Source organism: Ambystoma mexicanum, chromosome 1q (assembly GCF_040938575.1).
Source record: "Ambystoma mexicanum isolate Mex_15411 chromosome 1q, UKY_AmexF1_1, whole genome shotgun sequence".
NCBI classification, from domain to species: Eukaryota; Metazoa; Chordata; class Amphibia; order Caudata; family Ambystomatidae; genus Ambystoma; species Ambystoma mexicanum.
The window spans coordinates 1,428,499,024-1,428,520,703 of NC_090922.1; the positions used below are offsets into that span (position 1 = coordinate 1,428,499,024).

The window sequence follows — 21,680 nt, forward strand, 5'->3', positions numbered from 1 at the left end:
TAACTTTCTCAATTGACTCCCAGTACCTGACTTAATCCTTTTTTGTCGGTTCGTCCCTTGTTTTGTTCTCAATGTAGGCACTGAGGCCTCTGGGCGTGGTGCGCTATATAAGAAATTAAATAACGATAATAATAATAGACATTCCTAAGCCCTGGCAAACAATCAATCCGGTTGTCTAAAGCTGGAATATCTAGATGCCAACAAGACAGAGAATATGAAGATCTTTGAAAAGGTTGTACATTACTCCTTAAGCCTGTACCCAACCCTGCAGATGAATGGAATTAAATACAGGACAACGATTTACGCAGACCCATTTATCCCACCAACGTCCAACCCAACTGCCATTGGTGAACATGCAGATGAAAAGGATACTTTTCAAAACAATGCTGTTTGGTTCACATTATTTCTCTGATCATTTGCTTGCATTTATTAAAGGAAACAAGATAGCGCTCCGGAGTGAAAATCTCCATGACCAGGTGCTCCTAGGCGCCTAGATTCCAGGCGGAAATCTCCTGCTTTCGGGTATTTAGCAGCCCTGTGAAGGTCCCCGTGTTTGAGAGAGAATGCATCATCTGTTGGCATAGATTCATTTAAAAGGGGCCAGAACTGATGTTCAACTTTTCTCATATAGGCCACATGCCAGTAAGGGGCCACAGCAAAGTGCTCAGGGTCAGTTGCAACAGTGACGTACAGAAGTGATACAGATGTCTCCTTCTGCTGCATTATGGCTGACTAATTAAGGAGCATGGCACCAATCTATGCCTTTAGGCACACTACCCTGCTTCGACTATGATTGGCAGACATTCCGAACCTTCCAAGCTAGCAGGGAGCCACTGAATCAAATAAGGCCTGTTGCTAATGATTGGTCTCTCTGTGGACTACCATAGTCTGTTCTACAAACGATTAGTTCGAACTCAGAACCACGAGTCATTTCCCTTTGTGGATTACGGCATGTAAGGCAAGCACATATTAAATGTACTATCCATATGCAATTAACTGTTGAAATACCTTCAGAAAATTCGAGACATACTCACGATTTCCAAACTTCTGAATTGGGTTAATACGGTCAGGTTTTTAGATAGCACTTCATACCAAAATCATCCAACTTGGATATGTACAAATATGTAGGTTATGTCACAAGGATTTAAATTGCACTCTGCTGCAGTTTGTTTGGTCTAAAAGTTGCTCTAGTGGCTCTCAGAAAAGGAGGGTATGGGCTGGGGACTGTAAGAAAAGTTAATAGGGGAGTACATAAAGCACACCATTAAGCGCTGTGTTCCACATACAAGAAGTTTTTGCAACACAGTGACACGCTCCACAGAACAATACTTTAAAGAGCGGATTAGGAACAGAGCAATTCCCAGGACCCTGAAGGAGAAATCAATGAGAAACAAAATAGTAGAAACAAGACACGGGTCAGTGAGCTCCTTCAGCCACTTTCAAGCAAGCCCATGCACTCTATTTTCAGAACACTCCGAGCTTCACCTCAATTCGTTTGAGCAGAAATGTGGCTTCCTCCGTTAGCTCAATTACTCATCTTGAAAAGGCTCGGAATCCCAGTGTCCATTTCAAAAAGCTGGAGAATCTTCAGATGCAATACCACAATATGTCTGCGCTGATTTGATGAAATTATTTACTAATGTCTTGGCTAGCAGTTTGACTGATTAGTGTATATAAAAGAACATTATATGTTAGGGTATTAAACTTGTATCATTTTCATGATATAACTAAATCACAAAAGTACGAACTTTGATACTTTTTATTAGACGAATTGAAAACAATGCCATAACGTATGAGCTTTCGAAGTCAAAAAGAAAAACTTCATACGGTGCTTTTTAGCATCTGATGAATAGGTTTAAAGAAAAACTTCATCCGGTGCTTTTTAGCATCTGATGAATAGGTTTAATGACCGTGAAAGCGCAGGCATTACTCCATCCCAGACTGATATTATCGGGTTGCCCAATACCAAAAGTGGACTTTTAGGATTTTGTGTGGATTAACCTAGTGACTAACTTGTTTTGCACATGATATAACAAAAAGGTTGCTATAAGAGGTGAATTCCTCCTCGCCTAGATGCATGCTCAAATCCAGGGAAAGATGGCCCAGGAGGCTTATCTGGTAGCTTGCTAGACGGTATGGCTGGGCTAGTGGAACATTTCAGCTCATGAGAAAGAGCGTGTGGAGGACAGGATGACTCTGTGGCCAGAGTCTCACTCAATGTTCCATTTCTTCATTGGGATGAGCAGCGTGACAGAGGCCGGAGGCAGCAGGCGAGCAGTAGATCAATATTCACAGCCTCTCCTTTCCCTTCTTCTTGGTCTATACTGGTTACTCTTTGTCGGAATGGCTTGAAGATGCAATGGCTCCAAGCAGAATTCATTAGCCACATAAGGAGGTGCAGGAACAGCGGTTTTATGCTTGTTCCTCAGTCTTCCATCTTGAACAGAGGGTTTCTGCCACAGTTTGCGGCAGCACAGAACCTGTATTGAAATAACTAATCTCCAGTGAATGTGCCCAACACGTCTTTTCTACTTTGTCAAAGTGCAATGCATTTTAGCGGTTTCCTTATTAATTTATAAATATTTCCTTCATGGAGTTCACTCAGGAAGTTGTCAAAGTCCTAGGAACTGAACGGAGAACCTTTCTACTCTTCAACAGTCTGGCCTGACATGGTGGCTGCTGGGTCGGAGTTTTTTGAGTTGGTAGATGCACTTTTATATTTCTACTTGGGTATGTTGTTGCCTGGTTTGAGGTACACACATCCATGTGAGGCAATGTGAAATAAGCCTCACTGTGCCTCGGCCAACAACCAGTATACTAGTTTTTAGTGATATTTCTAGGCCTACCATCAGAATGTGCTTTCTGTGAAGTATAAAGAATTTCTCAAGCAACCTGAATTGATGCTGGTATTCATTGTAGTCTTGAACCCAAACGCGCAACGTAAGGTCTTCGCAGGAGCGGTGCCTCACATTGCCAATAGTGCTGTAACCAACGCTGTTCAATGTTTCAAGAGTGCGACCCCGTAGTTACGCTTCCATCTACTTAAGATGTACACAAACCCTGACCCTGTTATGGACTCCTAATGAACATGTCTTCCCTCTGGGCGTTCCTTTGTAATTTTGGTTTTAGAACATTCATGTTTGTAGTTTTATCTGGTATTGTGTTCTGTTTTGCCCTTCAATGGCAGTTTTAATCCCCTCATGACTATATAACTCTGGAGCTTTGGGATGTTTGAGGAATTGTTTTCTTCAGCTTGTGAAGCTGATAATATGCTTCTAGTTGCTATATTGCCTTGGGATTTGAAGGCAGGTATGGATCCATCACGATAACTCACTTCTTTATCTTTGTTGCAGGTTTGATGAAGAAACTGGCATCTGGCAGCAGGCCCGAGCTCTACAGCGGACGGGGGAAGGGAGGGAGTGGCGGGCAGGGGTCAGGGAGGACTTATCTTTCTTCTCTTCAGAATCATTTCATCAAAGCTATTTACGATATGCAGGGGGGCATGGAACACAGGCGTTCACCAGCGGTTCAAGACAGTGTTCCTAGCCACCTGATTGGCTGGAACCCCCGCCAGGGTGCTAATATGGCTTATGGGAGAGCCTTGCTATATTCTGTAGACCACGCAGCAGCATTATTTGGTCCACTTGTTGACTGCTGTGCTAAGCTTAAGGAGAACCAACAACAATACTTCCCCTACATCCACCAAGGGGAGTAAGCGAAGATGACCATCCACTCCCCATGACTAGTGTCATAAGGTACACTTCCAAGACTTATGTAAATTCCGGGCTAACATTTTTATTGTAAAATTTTGAAAGTCAATAACTAACTGCGCCTCCTCTTCCTCTTTGGATCTCTGATGGAGTATCCAGCTTCCCATGTGGCAGGCTAAACCATAATCTAGCAGAGTTCAAAGGATGTCATTTGACAAAGAGAAATGCAGTCACATGGATAATATGTATGTTTCCAGTAAACTAAGATGTTGAAAATTAAGACTGAAGACTACAACAGGCATTGTGATGATGATGTGTGGCATTTATATAGCGCTTTCCTTCGCCAAAATGCTTTAAGGGGAACATATTTACATACAATATCACCCTGCCGAAGTTGGTACTCATTTTTCGATCTCAGAAGGATGAACGGCTGAGTTGGGCTTGCTAGGATTTGAACCTGCGACCTGCAGATCACACACAGATCGCATAAGCGTGCTTCAACTCGCTGAGCTTTCTTACCGGCATGTAAGGTGGGAGGTGACAAAAGTCAGCGGTATGGAGAGACCGAATAACCAAAGGTGGGTGAATATTGGGACAGGATGAATGAGTCAAGTAATTGAGAAAGTTCTGAAGATGAATACACAAAGCAAAATTCATATGCTCCTAAAACGATTATTGTAATTCATGACTCGAGAAAATTACTCTTTTAGACTTTTGCTTCAAGGGAACGGAGTACAGTTGTGACTTTACTTTTGCATCATTAGTTTGTAGATATTCACATTGTCTACTAGAAGTGCCTGTAAACCAACATCAGGACAAAATAACCACCTTGGCCCCTCAGCACTGCTTTTGCTGACTGGGATTTGGAAGAGAGGTCATTATTTCCGGTTTGCTGGTTGCTCGGTTTTGTGGGATGTATTTACCCATGCATCCGAGCCCTACCTCAAAACTGTGCAGTACTGACATGGAAAACATCATGATGGCCAGAGCTTCCCAGAAAATGCACAGGGAAATGCATGAAGAATAGGCTACCACTCATTTTTGCCGATGTTATGGGCACAGAAGGACACTGCCTAAAACCACCATTGGACTACCCACACAGTAGTCCGAAACCATTGGGAATGGCAATGCTGATTGCCAAAAGCAAACCCATAACTGTTGGAAATTCATTTTCTTAAATCCCAAAAAGGGGTGCAGTACCAGTACTCACCACTATCCAAAAGCCGGCGTTTTAAAACAACACCAGATTTTACTTTTTGCAAAACTGAATAAATGAACCCAAAACATGCCAAAGAAAGACATTTTAAGAGGTGGATCCAATGTAAGGTTATATTCTGAAGTGACTTGAAGGTTTATCACAAGACTGGCTGAGCTGTGGATTTCAGCAGTTTAAGTAAATTTGGACTGAAAGACACTAAAAAATCTAAATGTTTAAAAGAAATGAGTGACCTACTTTGAGTGTCACATAGGTTGCAATTGTTTAAATGTCATGGTTTTAAACTTAGAATCAGCATTCTAGCTGCATATGTAAAAATGTTTAGTTTTATTTGAATGCAGAAACTGGGGAACAAAAAGTGACATTTTATCTGAAACTTGGCTTAAGGAACTGGATTCTGCCCACCAGCCACCCCCATCAGGAGTGAAACTTGAGTCACAGCTGTGTTCCCAGGCCCATCTGCCTTTTGCTGGCCACACTAAGGATATGCCATCTCTCTGATAATTGAATTAAGGGGAGCCCCACAGAATACAGGAGCTCTGAACAAAGCCCTGTCCTGACTCAGGCAAATGTTTTATTGCAGATGTCGTAAAACAGCTTCCTCTTGGCAGAAGCTGGGAGTGGCAGGGTCTCTGAGCTTGGCAGAAACTGGAAAGACTGGTTTCTGTACCATGTGACCTGAAAAGACACACCTCTATAGCCAGAATATGGTTTTAGAAAAAGATGAATAACTCATAGTACGGACTTGTGAAAATTATTTAAATGATACCATAATTCTTGTGATTTTTCTGCCCACATTTTAAGAGGTTTTTCGAACCGGTGGCATGTTCAGGGGGGTTTTAGCGGAAAAGAGGATATTACTCAAAATGTGTGCATGTGAAAAATCTGACACTTCATCAACTAATGTCCATACTCCTTGCGCACATGTGTGTAAATTTGGGTTAATGTCCGAAATTGCGAAACCAGTTAAAAAGTGAAATATGTGCCATTTTTGAATGCAAGCCCCCAGGAAGAGCAGATTTGGACAGGGTATACCTCCTGTGATATGTGAGGGGTGCAGATGATTTTAAAACAATATGTACCTGTGCAAATATATTTTTTTGAGCAAATATAGATTGTGTGTAAAGTTGACAGGGGTGGGTTCTCTGTATCATAAACAGACCTCATCATGATGACACTTCATTTCATTCCCCCAATCAAGTGGAAGCGGATGAAGTGGCCAATGACAAGTGGAGAGGGGCTGGCTAGTGATGCTGCTCACACACACCCTTTTTCAAAACACATAAAAGCAGAGAGACAGGACAGATAGGGACTTTCAAATCCATTTGCAGCTGGAAGCTTTGCCGGGAAAATCCATACTTTACCTCCATCAATCTCCAGAGAAAGCTCTGCAGAAAGATCCAGACTTTAAATCCCTCAATCTTCAGAATCCAGAGAGAGAGCAGACCCAGATCACTGTGAAGTGCAGAGACCAGAGGCGAGTCTAAAACCTGACCAGATCCGTGGCGTGGCCCATTTCATTCAAGAATATAGTGTGAGTACCTAGAAAACTGTGCAGAACCAATCTCTTAGTTAAAATAATATAATTCAATCCTATTTTAATCTAAGTAGAACTGTCTCCTAACTGTCACCTGTCATTTGTAAAGCTGTCACTTGTCATTTTCTATTTGCAAGCTGCACTTGTCTTTTTGAACTTTAAAATTTCAAATCTGAAAAACGACCTTTATTTAATCGCTCATATCTCCGTGACCGTTTGTGCTAGAGGCTTGCAGTAACTTTCATCTAGAAGCTGAGATCCTAGGCTTTCCTAGGACCCCAAAACGATAGTGATAGTCCTTGTAGTTCCTCTGTAATCGCGCTTGGCGCATTCGCAAATTTAGCCGCGATTTGACATTTTGCCGCGATTTGAAAATTTCTCCACTTGCAAAAAGATAGCTGCTTTTGCCTTCCATTTGCCAGAAATTCATTTAACCTGCTAATTATCCCTGAATCATTGCTAGAGTGAGCCTGGACTAATATTAACTTGATTTCACTCACACTGAACCTCTGGAGGGAATTAAAAGCATTTTAACATATTTTCCCTCCATTGCCAGCACATATCAAAGCATTTTGCCTGTGTTTTCAACTTCTGTAGTCTAAGTTGCGGGGTGAACTGAATTACATTTGAATTGCATTTTTGAGAATTGTGTGCCTTCCTTCCCTGTCCTTGCATTGCATAAAAGGGGGGGGGGGGTGAATTGTCCAAGAAAGTGATTACATTGTCTTTGCTGAAATCCTATCAAGTTATTTTCTTTACTGCATTTCATTCCACATTGCATCCATTTGAAACCATAAAAGTATTGTTGCTATTTTATCCATTTCATGTCAACTCCTTAGTGATTATAAAGAAGTGTGCTAGTGCCAGATTCTCCGTTGTTAATCTTTATCATATCAGATTAAGTGTGATATTCAATTATTAATTTATTATAAAGCGTGATATATATATATATATATATATATATATATTGTTTAAATTATCAATTAAACCTTTTAACTTGCAAAACAGAACTACTTCTTGGCTCAGTGGGATCAGGGGGATTCTGAGAGAGGGGTGTTATATAGGGGTAGTCATCCAGAACGCATGAACTGGACATAAAGATATATCAATAAGGGTTTTCATTCAGTATTCTAGACTAGGCGTTGACTTGGCTGTAGTGCTGAATTGAATCCTCTTACAGTTTGGAGTAATCCAGGGTTTGGTGAAGTTGGTGGTGTCCACATAGTGCACAGAGAGCACTGGTATATCCAATCGGCTGTCCAAGCTATCAATGGAACAGGAGCGGATTAGAAAAAAAAACCTGTGCCTGCTGACCTACATCTATTAATACATGAGGGGGGGCAAAGATTGCTATGCATGTCTGCACTCTAGTATTCAAACAACTCAGTCGCAGAGTTGCTGATTGCCTAGAGAGCTGGGGGGTGGGTCATTGATTACCTACACCAGTCAAGCTACAGATGAGTATTTTAAGTGTCTGTGGGTCTGTCTGGCAGAGCTGCAAGAGCAGGGTGACCGAATGACTGTCAGAGGGATTTTTTTCCAGCTATAGGCTTCAATTTAACAATGCATTTTAAGAGTTGCAGTCTTGATTCAGTTAACCCAATCACCACAAAACCATGCAAATTGCAATCTACATCATTATAACCCTAAGAATTTTCACTTGGTGTTCTGACAGGACAATATGCAAGCTTTAAGAACCATTAGAACCATGGAGAGGAAGTTGGAATCCTGGGAACCAATCAGGATCCATGGCGTTCAGGCAATAGGCACTGGTGTAGTCATGGATCCTGGTACCTCTCAACTCCCTTATCTTCCGCGCTCCCTCTGCCATACCAATTTAGCCCCATCCGTTTACTCCCGTCCAGCTCCCCTTCGCCGCTGCTGTCTCCTCATCGCCAACCCTGTGGCCACAATTAAAAAAGGGATTTCCACCATCAGGGTGCAGAGCATTCCTTGTCCAGTAGCCAACTCTAACTGGCGTTCTTAGTTTTGTGGGGTACAATCAAAGGCCCCAAACCAAAGGTCCATTTCACATGAAAAAAAGGATCTTTAAACACCGACCCAAAAACAGCTTTGCATGTGTGCTTGCAAGCTAAAACCGAAAGGCCATGTGGGAAGGCCTACCTGTGTTTACCAAAGGAAAAATCAGTCTTTTAATCCACAAAGAAGGGAGAAATTTAGAGGTCGCTCTCACATGAAAAATAGGATCTCTAAACACACACACACAAAAACAGCTTTGCATGTGTGGTTGCAAGTTAAAGCAGTTTACACGTGAAAAGTGTACCCCTGCTAAAAATGCAGGGAAAAGACAGTGCATGTTGATGAAAAAAGTAATGTACATTATGTTTTGCATATAAAATACCAGCAGACATTTGAAAAGAAAAGCCCACTTTGTTTCCATGAAAAAGTTTGTCAACCAGAGGAAAACCCTTTTGCTGGCTTTGGGACACATGTCACAAAGCACTCCCCCACTGGAAAGTCTGGTACACCCCCCCAGCTATTTTACAACTGCAATAAATGTGGCCTCTGGAAGGTGTGGAGACCAAGTGTCCTTTAGACTTGCTGTCTCTGCAGAACAATTTCTTTTGCTGATGCATGACCAAAATGTGAGAAGGAAGTGTGAAAATGGGGACTACCATTAAGAAAGGCTGAAACAACCATCTTCAAAGAGACTCATAAAACTCTGGCCACAGGCTGGCCGAGAGAGACAAATGGCTGGATGAAGAAGAGCTCCCGTTTGCTGAACATACAGATTTACAATTATTTTAAAAGGACTAATATAACTTAACCCTTTTTCTCAACAACCAAAAGGCGTATCGTCTTTATTTGTCAATTTTTAGGTAATTTCCAGGCGATTTTGGAGACATACAATTCATCTACCTACAACTCAGGGAACTGTAATGGCCATCTAAAATGGGGTTTATGGCGGATCTGAAAATGTTTCGAATTTTGGGGGTTGGTGAATGGGTGCAGGGTGAAATTAGGAATATTGTGAATAAATTACATTTTTCGACCATTATGCTTTTTGTGAAAAATGGCAGAAAATCGCCACAAGGCTGTGCAAAATGGTGCAGACTGGCTGCCTTATTTAATTCCACATGATTAGCTTAATCAGAAAATGTATATAGTATGGCAGTTTTGCCCCATAACTAGATCATTGCCATAATCTGACATGAGAACAAATGGGGATTGCTTGTGGGAATTGCCATATTCTGATCCGGACCCCTAAACCAATCCTTAGGGGGAGGCTGGATTTGGGAGGAGAGACAAAGGTAACTGTCCAATCCTAGTTGTGAGAAATCTTGCATGGTACTTCCCCAAGATTGTAAACATGATGGTGTCGCTGCTGCTATATAAGGGGAACTGCAAAATGAGTAAGGGACAGAGCTTCTGAAATGTACCATCAAGAGGGCTGCTGAAACCTACGATTAGACAGCTGAATGGAAAGACAAGAGGAGATTGCTGAGAGTGCATCTGGGTGGAGATGTCTATTTCTAGGAAGGCCTAAAAGCAGACTGGGTCCTATGATGGAGAGTGGGAGGCCATCTTTGCAAATGGAGTGACCAGACCCCTGCCCTATCTTTACAGCTGACATCAGTTAGCTTTTCTGAACATTAAAAAGAGGCTTCCTATGTACGTAGAACTGAGCCCTGGGAGTCCAAAAGCTGGGGGAGTCTGCTTGCCTTAGATCCTTTTCCTTTATAGTGGCCAAGTAGATCCTTAGCCTATTTAATAACAATATTAATTTAATCAATTCCCTTTGGTAGAACACTGCGAGGTGGTTTTTGTTAAAATTAAAAATGAATAAAGCTCACTTCCTAGTGTGCGCTTAAAAATGATATCTTCTAATTTAATTGGGTAATCCTTTTTGTCCTCTTGACCCAGAGGGGTGTCTTTGTTCTTAAATCAGTCCAATCTTTTTGTCCAACTTCTCCTAACACAGGCCTTTCAGTGGAGGGGGATCTGAAATCCAAAATTCTTCAATCGTCCTAATTCTTTCTGTCAAACTTCCCCAACCCAGACCAAAGTAGGGGTGGGGGGGTCTGAAAAATAACCGCTAAATCATCCTATGTTTATTTTAAAGCAAAGGAGTGTGTGAAATAATAATTGCCATATGAATTAGCCCACATTTGTAAAACTAAACTGCAAGCCTTTAAGCACACAAGAAAATCAAAATTGCACAGCACTACATCTATAAATTGTGTTAACTGACCAGTGCAAAATATTCCTTGAATTGAAATTGAGATCAAGTATTTTGATTTGTGTTTTTTTTTCTCAACTAATTTGTATAATTGATAACAAGAAGTTAATGGTGAGCCACCAAGAAGGTGGCGTGTGTAGTTTGTGCGATTATTCTTAACATCTAATTAAAATAAACAAATATATATTTCCTGTACACTGACCTGGATCTTAGCTCATTGGTAGATCAGGGGGAGCAATCCAAAGTGTATTATATTAATTGGAGATAGGGCTGAATAAAAGAATCCATTAAACAGTTTGAGTGACACCTTGAGTGGGGAGGGAAGGAACTCCTTGTGTTGAGGGTGGCCTCTCAAACCGTTACAGTTTGCTTTTCATTTTGTTATTTGAAAATATGTCTAAGACTAGCACCCAGCTATTTTGACCAGACAAGCCCTTTTTATGCACACTTACTACACTAGAGCCCATAAGTTGGGCATCCAGGCACATAACTGTAGTTGAGGACAATAATGCTTAATTATAATATTTGAATGTTGTCGGGTCAGTTGGAACATAGGGTCAGGTGAAGACCTTAACCACTGTAACAGAGATGGAGGTTTGTCTCAACATTCAATCTCATTTCTTAGTGTCTCCTTTGGCCAACATTGCATTAGGAGAAAAGTCCATGTAAGGTTCAGGGAACCTTCTCCAACATTATTTTGCTTCCAACCCGTTTTTAAGATCAACCCATCTTATATTGGTATTATCACCCTGGGGGAGATTGCTGTAACTGGTGTTATTGCCCCTTAACCTTGGTATGCACCCTCCGCTTCAGCTTGGCCTTTAACTCGGATGTGGGAAGATAACCCCTGTTGCCGCCTTCACCGAAGGGGTTGAATGCATCAGCATAGCCTGTAGAATGGTTAATAGAGCTTGCACATGCCAATTAATAGCCCGCTTAATTGCAATGGTACTGGCAGCGTGGCACATAGCTGCAGCCAATTCCCATGGGATCGCCCATGCAGATTTATGTACTAAAACGTTGTCACCAAATTTTCGAATTTGATACAATTCAAAACTGGCTTTACAAGCTCTAAAGGTCAAAATCCTTATGGTAAATACAATTCAGAAATAGCTTTACATAAGTTTAATTCAATTCAAAATAAGATTCACAAGGCAATACATGTTTTTCACTGCTGGCCACAAACACGAACAAAACATGGCTATTTAACTAAAACATGCTCCATTTGTTAACATCTTCTAATTAACAATGCACGCAAGTCAAATAACGGTTAATACCCAAATTGATCGAATACCAAATTGACTTAATGGAGAATTGACTGATGTTTTTGGTCGAATTAGTTAGGTATTTTGGTTAATTTTGATTAAATATAGATGTGGGTTGGGGTAAGGAAATAGGTTATAGTAAGGGCGAAGTGGAGGGGGGCTGTGGGATTCCACTCGATTAGAAAATAAAACAAAAAAAAAATTGAAAAATATCGATCTGCTCAATTCTCCAGTAGATCAATTTTTTTCAATCCGTTCACTAATCCAAATAATGATCATCTTTGTAATAATCGTAATAATCATATACAATGCCGAGAATTAGACAACCAGCTTGGATCAGTATCTTATTACATTAAGGAAATGTGTGTGAGTTTGGTCACCACATTATAGTGATCCTCAAATTTGATGCACTGGGGGTTTGCAATTATAGTGTCCACTGACCCTTATGGAAAGCTGAGCAAAACCGATCTTATGCTCATGAATATAATAACTGTCTTATAGATGCCCCATGGAGTGAGCCCAGACTGCTTGAAAAGAGGTGGTATGAGAGCCATCCTCGGATCAACATGCAAGCTATTTTAGAACTAATACGTCTAAACAACAAAATTAATCAAATGACTGGCCAAAAGAAATATCAGACCGCAGCTTAAAAAATGTATCAATAAAGCTTCTTATTGCTGTGACAAAGTCCACTACTGTCCCTTGGAGTCGAATGAGGCGTGACAAAAGGGGACAGGTACCAGTGCCCATTACGTAATGTTATACCCAGAGGATCCCCCTTATCCACCCCAACATACCTCAGGCAATTGCCATGTGTCAAATTAGTATCAGTTGCCCCTAAACGCTTTAAGAAGACCCCAAAAATAACTAGTCTTGCCCACCCAACTGCGAAACCAGTGGCCTTGGTGCCCCAAAAGTCTGCCCACTGAAATCTGAAAAGGACCTGCAAATGCAGTGAAATATGAGGGCAGCAGAGAATCTACCAACAAGGGTGAACACCCGTAAATGCCCAGTGGGGAATAAATAACCCTAGGTGCTCAAGAACAGTGGGTGAGGTTGCCCACTTTGACCAGGTACTCGTTGGCAGTATAGCTTATTTTCAAGATCAAACATGGGATTATAACCCAGGTCTCCATTTTCCAAGGGCAGCTGTGCAGCAACTGGAACACATCACCTTACTTTGTTTTCCACTGAGCTTTCTGGATATGTCCTCAGAGGTATGAAGCTTATAGCAAGCGTCAATCCTCTTGTTGAGATGCTGCCCGGAAAGAGGTTTTTCCCAGACCTCACGGGCCTCAGCCAAAACGTTTTTCTAGAGGAACAGGCCGGTGCGCTCCTGAGGCGACATACTGAAGGTTACATAAATCACCCCCTCTTGTGGAGCTGAGACATCGGGTACTACAATATCAAGCAGTGCCCATCATGTCCAGCAACCGGTCATGAAATTCTCTAACAGAGCGGGGCAGCTCATCGCTGTCCTGGTCCGCCTGATCATCGTCCAGTGAAGCAGGAGCAGAAGACTGATCTGCTGCACCTGTTGCCTCAGGTCCTAAAGTGTTAGGCTGCGCTCCCTGTTTTTTCTCTACCGGGGAAAGTGGAGGCGGAAGAGGAAGTGGTGGAGGAGGTCTGTCAGGCAGAGGTGGAAGTGGAGGAGGCACCACCGGTCCCTGCGGAGGATCAGCCGAAGCAGAAGGCGGTACAGGAGGACTAGGATACATTTCCCTAAACAGATCCTTAAAGTACACCTTCATGGGATCAGAATGCATCAACGTCCGACACGTCCCAAAAAACACATCCTTGGACGAAGGTCTAGGCGCTGGAGAGGGCAGAGGCCGGTCGGAAGGGGCATACCCCCATGAACGCAATGAGGATGGTCGCCAGGATGGACCCCCACCACTGAGTCCACATAGATCAGGGGTGCAGGAGGAAGCGAGACTGTGTGAGGCAGCAGTGTCCAAGCACGCCAATCCATCGGAGGGTGGAACGGGTTCTTTTTATCCGCGAAGCATGGAAAACGCTGCTCTGCCCCAAAATGAGGCCCCCAGCAACAGCCATAGTGAACGTTGCTGTAAGAAAGGTAGTCAAAATGGCCACCGTGGTCCTCGGAGGTTGGGCCGCCATTTTGTCAACACCTGAGTCGAACTGCGTCACAGGAGAAAGGGAGGCAATAATCTCCTCAGGGGAGTCAGCTGCCTTATGTGCCATTTTAGCCTTGAAGCAAGGAACCTTGGCAGAGTCGGGACTGGCAGATCTAGGGTGTTTACTAGACACCTTAGGGACTGTCCCAGAATTAGCCTCCAGTGGAGGAACCTCAGAAGAGCCATTACTGGAAGGCCTGTGGTGCATAATCCTCTTCTTTGCCCCCTTGACATCACTGGTAACACCACAGCCTTGAGCGTTGGAAGGCTGAGGCATGTAACTCACCGCCAAGACCGTCGACGAGGGTGTCTCAATTCTGCCGGTATTTGATTTAGCCCCAAGAAGGGGAACCTTGGGTTGAACCAGAGTACATTTAGCTCCCTTCAGAGGGGCCTTGAGTCGAGACTCAGTGCAGGGAGTTCCAGATGCAGTAACCTCAGAGGGAACCCTGGTACCCAGAGCCCCAGGAGAACTGGGCTCAACTTTAGCCCCCAAACGGGGAACCTTGAAAGAAGATCCTGTTTTGGCAGGCCTTGGAGGAAGCTCTGGTGCGCCTATTAGGGCCTTTGCGGGACACCTCAGGGATATCCCTGGCAGAAGAGCTACTTGAGCCCCTCCCAGTCCTGGAAGACCCCGGGAAAGAGTCACCTGGCCGGGGTGCCATAAAAAGCAAAGAACTCACCGGACGCTTCTTTTTTTCATTGACGAAGCGCTGCAAATGTGGTGGAGGAACTCATTGAATCTCCTCCTCCCAACTGACAAGACGACACTGGAGTGCACGGAGGGAAAGGGAGTTGCAATAAAAGCATGAGTCCCAATAGTGTTCCGGATCTAGACACTCCAGGCAAAGAGTGGGAATCCGCCCTCACGAAGCGACGTTTGCAGGATGAACAGGACACAAATCCCAGATGCTCCAGCATAGATGAGGACCAGATGACCGTGGAACCAGAGCAGGAAGAAAGGACAAAGGGAATAAAAAGAAAACATTCCCGGTCCTAGTGCGTCCGACCCCGACCACGCTGAGGAAAGGACTGAAGGGCGATGCGTGGGCCGGAGTGCAGGAGGGCAGGGTTACGGCCACGTCCGGTGGCCCTGCGTAAAAATAAATAAAGGACAAAAATGAAATTTTTATGCTTTAACAAAAGTGCTCCGGTCCCATCCCGAAGGACGGAATGTCCCACAAGCATGGAGAAAGGGGACAGACGTAGGAGTATGAGGATAACTATGTGAAATGAACGTGAATGCTCCACAATCAGGATACAAAGTGAAAAAAGTATAAAAAGGCAGAATTACAAATAGAAGATCATAATAGAATACAATACACAACTAAAGAAGGTCAAAGTGTCCCCTCGTGTCATATGAGACTGATGATGTTAATAGAGGGAGCAGTGTTGTATGGGGACCAACGGGAGGGGGGAATAATGCAATGCTGGGGGACTGGTGGGTTTTGAGCAAAATGTGATAGCCAAGGTTAATAAAACCTGACGAGTTATTTGGGGAAAGTATGTTCATGTCTTAACTTGGTTACATGGAAAACATCAACCAGTTGAAATAAGGGGCTTTACACGATTCCCTTTGTGTTTCAGGTCAAATGGGTGCATTTTCCTGGGAGCTAATTTGGGCTGCGCCAAGGTTTTGCAGAACGCTGTGCTGGCGCAGGGAACAGTATCACTAATGGATATTTGGTGGGCCTGCGGGTCATGTAACAGTTTATTAAGAAGCCACCCCAACACAGGGAGAGTCCCTTCCCTCCCCACTTAAGTGGTCAGCAGCGTCTAGGGCATCAAATAAAATTGCATTACTTCTTGCACCAGCGTACACTCCTTTTTGATTTCTTTTGTAATGTTTTGGCAAGTTCTATGTGGCGACCCCCGAGACAATAGAACACACATCTTATGGCCTCAGGCACTGGAGCGATGGCAAACTTAACTGGTGACTTCAGCGGACTGCCAGATAGCCGCATGCTCCGAGAGAGCTACATTTTCTAACTGGCCCCCAACCCCTCAGAAATAGCCAACTTCTCCACAAGGTACGATGGCTGACCCAAGACAACCACCTTGTATGTAATGCAGCAAATATTGTAAAGTGCTTGGGAGCCAACATGAAGACAATGAAGTGGGAATTCAGTGAATAATAATATATTCAAACTCCCAGAAGCCAGAAATCAGATGAGCCGCTCGGCAGAGCAGATGAGCAGTGCAGAACGGGGCCAAAGAGATGGCAGGAAGGCCCTCAAAGGCCCTCCATGTCAGTGGCGGAGACAGAGGGGGGAGGGGGGACAGCCGCCCCACCTAGTTCCCCTGCCTTGCCCAGTGCACCCCCAGCCTCCGCTGGTGCACTATTGGCCAGCCCCCAGCACCAAAAGCTGCCACCGCATCTTCTCTATGTGTGAAAGAACTAAGTCTGGGGTGATAATTTGGAAGTCTGAGGGAGGAATAAAGATGTAAAGTTCTGAAGAAGCAACAACTGCAAAGAAAAACACTTAGAAAAACAACATGTGTGCTTTAAAGTTTAGTTTGAAATCAAGTGTGCAACTAAGAGATTTGCCCAAGGACACCATTTCGAGTGACACTAGCAGATGGTGGTGTGATCTGTGGACCAGGGTTCCACATAAGATTCTGAAGTAGGAGTACTTTACTTTTATCTTTTGAAATTGGGAGTATTTCTTTTTTTATAGCGGGTAAACAATTTTAATTCCCCCTTAGCTGTATTTTTAAGGACGTATTCATATATTTTAACTCTAAAACGAATCTTTTTGTAGTCCATACTTTTCACCCAGTATTATGTGAATTGAAAGCAAGCACAGCCAAAGCAGTCAGTCCTTTGAGATGAGAACTGATTATCCTAGAAACAGGGGGCAAACCATGGCGACAGTCTATCTGATGAGATATGCTACAGAGCAATGTAGTCCAGAGAGCATGGGGTCTACAAACTGTGGAGATGCACGCAGAGGGGGTGGTGATGAGGCTCAGCCCGAGGAGAGTTGAGGATGTAGTGAGCAATCAATCCCCTTCAAACATCTCGGGTGGATCTGCCTTGCTGGCAGCAAAGTAGAATCATACAAACTGAAAACATTACAATTTATCGTCATTGCACCTCCATTGTGGTCATGGAAAACAAGTAAACATTGAGCACCCCGAAAGAACGTGCGGGGCCAATAAGCAAGCAATAAAGCAGAGACCAAGGAAGGAAAAGGGAAGAAAGGAAGCAAGGAAAAGGGAAAGTAAGGGAAGCAGAGACCAAGGGAAGGGAAGGGGGGGAAGAGAGAAAAAAGAAAGAAAGAAAGAAAGAAAGAAAGAAAGAAAGAAAGAAAGAAAGAAAGAAAGAAAGAAAGAAAGAAAGAAAGAAAGAAAGAAAGAAAGAAAGAAAGAAAGAAAGAAAGAAAGAAAGAAAGAAAGAGGGTTGGTGGTTCGGGTGGGTGGGTCTGTCTAAAAGGCTGTCAATGTAGGAGTAGAAAACGTCTGGCATGGGAAGGTGCTGTTGGAAGGAAGCGCCACATTCAAAACATAAACGTGACAAAGTCATTTTTTTCAGCTGAAAAGTTCAATGCTAAACCTTTAATAATGAGCACCAAAAGAGAGAACCTACGAATAAAAAAAATTCCCTCTCTGTGGCCGGAAAAAGGTTCCGTCTGGATAGCAGTCCTATGGTTATGGTTTCCTCAAAAGACAGCTTGACAGTGACATCCCACATTTTCTCTGATGGCATCAGAAACATTAAGGGATAGAGTATAAAATGATTAGTGGCATTTAAACCAGACCACATGCTGCCACTAAGCAACTGTGGGTCACTTATCTGCAGTGTTCACAGACCAGTGCAGGCACAGCATGTAGGTGCTCTATGTATAACACAGAAAGCCTGCTGTGCAGTCACAGTCCACAGACAGAACAGTGCGGGCACAGCAAAAGGGTGATCCACACAGAAAGCCTGCTGTGCAGTCACAGTCCACAGACAGAACAGTGCGGGCACAGCAAAAGGGTGATCCACACAGAAAGCCTGCTGTGCAGTCACAGTCCACAGACAGAACAGTGCAGGCACAGGATAAAGGCGATCCCCGTATAATAACACAAAGACTGGGGTGTAGTCACACTTCACGGACAGCAGAGTGCAGGCAGGACTGGGGCGCAGACATTCTTCACAGAAAGATTTTTTTAAACAAGTGGGTACACTAGATGCCAGCCAACCACATTGTGTAACGCATTTTAGGAACACCTGATAGCATTCGGCGTGCTCCCTTTATCACTTTTGCGGCTATTCATTTCCATTTCTTGATGTTCCGGTACTGTTAATTGTGGCCGTTGCGGAAACGATACTTTTTTCGGGACAACAGACTTTAGGCATTCATTTAATGAAACATTGCTGGAATAATAGGGCCGCCCCAAGTGCACGTTCCGCGGATACAAAAACGGCAAGCCCCTAAAGGGACACTTCGCCCATTACCCAGTTTTCCCAGTGGCTGACAACCCTAGTGAACCTACCACACCGTGCATTGTATTGCCAGGCTGCCTCCGTGCAGTGGCCTTGTCTATGTATGGGGGCGACACGAACCCAAAGAAAACTCCAAATAAACTCGGACGCAGTCCAATCGGCATGACACGAAGACAGTGTTTAGAAAGTGGCACAGAACATGCTGTGCGCGCCCGGTGGAACTCTCCCACGAGTTTGCTTTGGCACTAGCAGAAGCCAGCAGCTCAATTTGAACCAAAATATCTATGTGAAAGGACATGACAAATACACACAGCGAAACACAGCCTGTCTGCCAGAGATGCACAGACAATGAGTGTGCAGGAAGGACAAAGGCACAGCGTTTTAAGTCACTTCATGCAATATGGTCATTGCAGGAGAGTGCAGACAACCTGTTCCAAACACAAGCCCCCGCCCTCCTCTGGAAAGCATCCTCATCACGGATGGACCAGTACTGCAAGCTCCTAGAGGCCCATAGATGCTTGGAGCGGCGCTGCAGGGGCAAGGCTTACCTCTTGGACCTCCGCAGCATGCTGGTCTCCGGGAGGGAGAAATTGGACAGCACCGTCCAGAAGGCGTCAGACATGGTCCAGTGGCGCTTTCATGGTGAGGACGGGACGGGGAGGCAGGCGGGAGCGCTGTGCACAGCAGCAGGTCAGGAACCAGAGGCAGACTCCCCGAAGACCTGGCAGGGTGAGGCGGGCCCAGAAGCATTTGCTGCGCGCCGGCTTGCGATGCTGCCGCTTCCTATCGATTCAGCTGGAGCCTCCCTCCCTCACAGCCCCCCACCCTCCCTCGCATCGCTCAAGGAGATAATGGAAAACCAGAATATTATCCTTCTAATAAGCCCGGCTTAGCAAACAGATCATTCCTCTTGCGCCACGATACGTTTCCGTCCAACCCCACACAATCTGGCCCCTGTACATCGAGCAAACAAACACGTGAGATCGATGTGCAATCACAGTCATTTTTTTTATTATGAGCAAATACTAGAAAAGAATAAAGATGGTTTCAGATCTCATTTCAGTGTAGCTTTCACCTCCTTTTCTGCTCCAACATATGTACATTTTTTAAGTCGAGGCGCCTCACAGTCCAAAGTGGCTGCTAAGTGGGGTCTTGTTTCAGCCCCTGCAGGTCCCTAATGGCTGACAGATGGGGCAAGCTATACAGATTGGTGTAAGGAGGCCAGACACTTCTCAGATGAGGACCTTGTCACTACCCTTAACATGGGGAGTTCATTGTCCACCCAGTTAAAGCACCACACAATATATCATTTGACCGATTCAGTCTAGCCCTGTCTATGACTGCTGTAGAGTCACGTAGATCCCCCTGTCCCTCCCCCATCCCCCCCCCCCGGAGGTGTATCCAAGATTGTGCAGCAAGTGGGACTGGAAGCTAGTCTAGTTGGGCCCACCCAAGTGACATTTTACATCTGTAAATGCCCACACAGTGCTGCTGAGTGGCATTTACAGACTGTGGGTGGGATTTACCCGCTCAGGCCCTACACTGTCTACGCTATGGTCTCCCCTGTGCCACCATAAAAAGTCAAGAACCAGGCAGGGGTACAGAAAGAATGGGATACATTACTCACTGTAGTCATATTTCTGATTCTTGAATCTGCTTAGAATCTACATGCTATGCGTAGGCCGACATCTAGTGGTTGCTGCGTAGTATTATATATTTTTTTTTCGAAACTCGAAAAGGGACGCAACAGGGCGTGCCAGTAATACTATCCCTAGTGTGATGCACCAAATGATTACACACGCCACCTTCTCTGTGGCACAAAAGAAAGCTTCAATACAAAAACTCACATATTGGGATTTCACGTTTAGGTCTCCAGTACATTGAACACAGGCCAAATAAACAGTGCAATCCTCCTGTCTCACAAAAACCCTGAATGTCAAAATTAAACAATACCATGGAACATTACCAGAACATGAGCAATCCTTGGTAAGGTTTCTATGTAAACCAACTACAACTTTTTCTATTTTCAAAAGCAATTTCACACATGCAGCGCTTTGTATGCTTAATTTCCCTACGCACTTGAAAATGCTAGCAATTTTTAAAGCACAAAAGACTTTTGATATATTTTAGATTGATAGAACCCTTCTTCACCCTGAAGCGATACAAAATGGATGTGCGTGAATATACCGTGGTGGAAATTTGAAAAATGTCTGCTGCGGTGTAATCCCATATTGGATTTCCTGCAGCCCCTGACCTGCCTCCCCTCATCCCCCCCCAACTTACCTCTTGGTGGCACACTTCTCTATGTGCCGCCATCTCCCTACACGCAGGGCAACCAGCGCTGCAGGTTCCCTTTATTTTTTTAAACACCTTTATGTTTTAGCAAGTGGGGGACACCCCCGCTACCCTTGTTCGCTATTATGGGCACGTATGGTAGAATTGTGCAAACATTTTGGCTGTATGAAATTTCGGTACAGCTGAAATTCAAATATTTCTACCATTTTCTACATTTTATATTGATACCATACAAAATACCTCTTCTATTTGGGGCACTTTCTCACTCGCAGGAGAGAGTGAATTTTTCAATTAAGAACTACACCGTTTCATTCAGCAAAACCTCTCTACCCAGTACCAAAAACCCACACCTTCAGTTACATTCAGCACCCCTTTGCTTAAATACCAGATTTAAGGAATGGTGACAGGAATGTCGATTTTAGACAAGGACACCCTTACCCTTTAGGGAATTCTGGTGTTGACCAAGACAATAGGTGTACCCGATTACATTAACAGACTACAGTTTTTATTCACACGGAGTGAGTCATTTAGCTACAGAGGTATTCATTGAATTATTATTTGTCAAAATATACTAAGGGTCTATTTCCATACGCCCTACCCATTAACTAAGGGGAAAGGTATTAAACAAATCCCCACACTTGGTTCTGCTGAACAAAGTGCTTGTATTGAATTTCTGGATTTGGCGCTCAGGCACGACATCAGCATTTCAGGACCCTATCTTGGGGAAGCACAGGGATCTTGTCAGGTACTTCAGCATGCATCCCCCCATCTTAGTCTCCATTCAAATACACCTGCCTCTTTAGTCTTTCCCAATTGCAGTCTCCCAGGCAATGTTAAATCTGCAGCATTATTCAGTAGTTACACCCAGATTACTTCAGGCCGCTGTCCT

General features: G+C 43.9%; 1 protein-coding gene across 11 annotated transcripts in view; it reads right to left on the bottom strand.

Annotated features, from left to right (window-relative positions):
• The window catches only part of LOC138548762 (microtubule-associated serine/threonine-protein kinase 2-like), a 2,396,492-nt gene that overhangs the window by 1,081,628 nt on the left and 1,293,184 nt on the right, over window positions 1-21,680 (bottom strand). The window contains exon 1 of one of the 11 annotated variants that reach the window (XM_069642301.1): window positions 19,045-19,265. The exons of the other annotated variants lie outside the window; for them this stretch is intronic. Coding sequence (XP_069498402.1) covers window positions 19,045-19,118 — 74 coding nt within the window. The 5' untranslated portion in view covers window positions 19,119-19,265. Of the gene's footprint in view, window positions 1-19,044; window positions 19,266-21,680 lie in introns of those variants that run through there. 11 annotated transcript variants of the gene reach the window in all.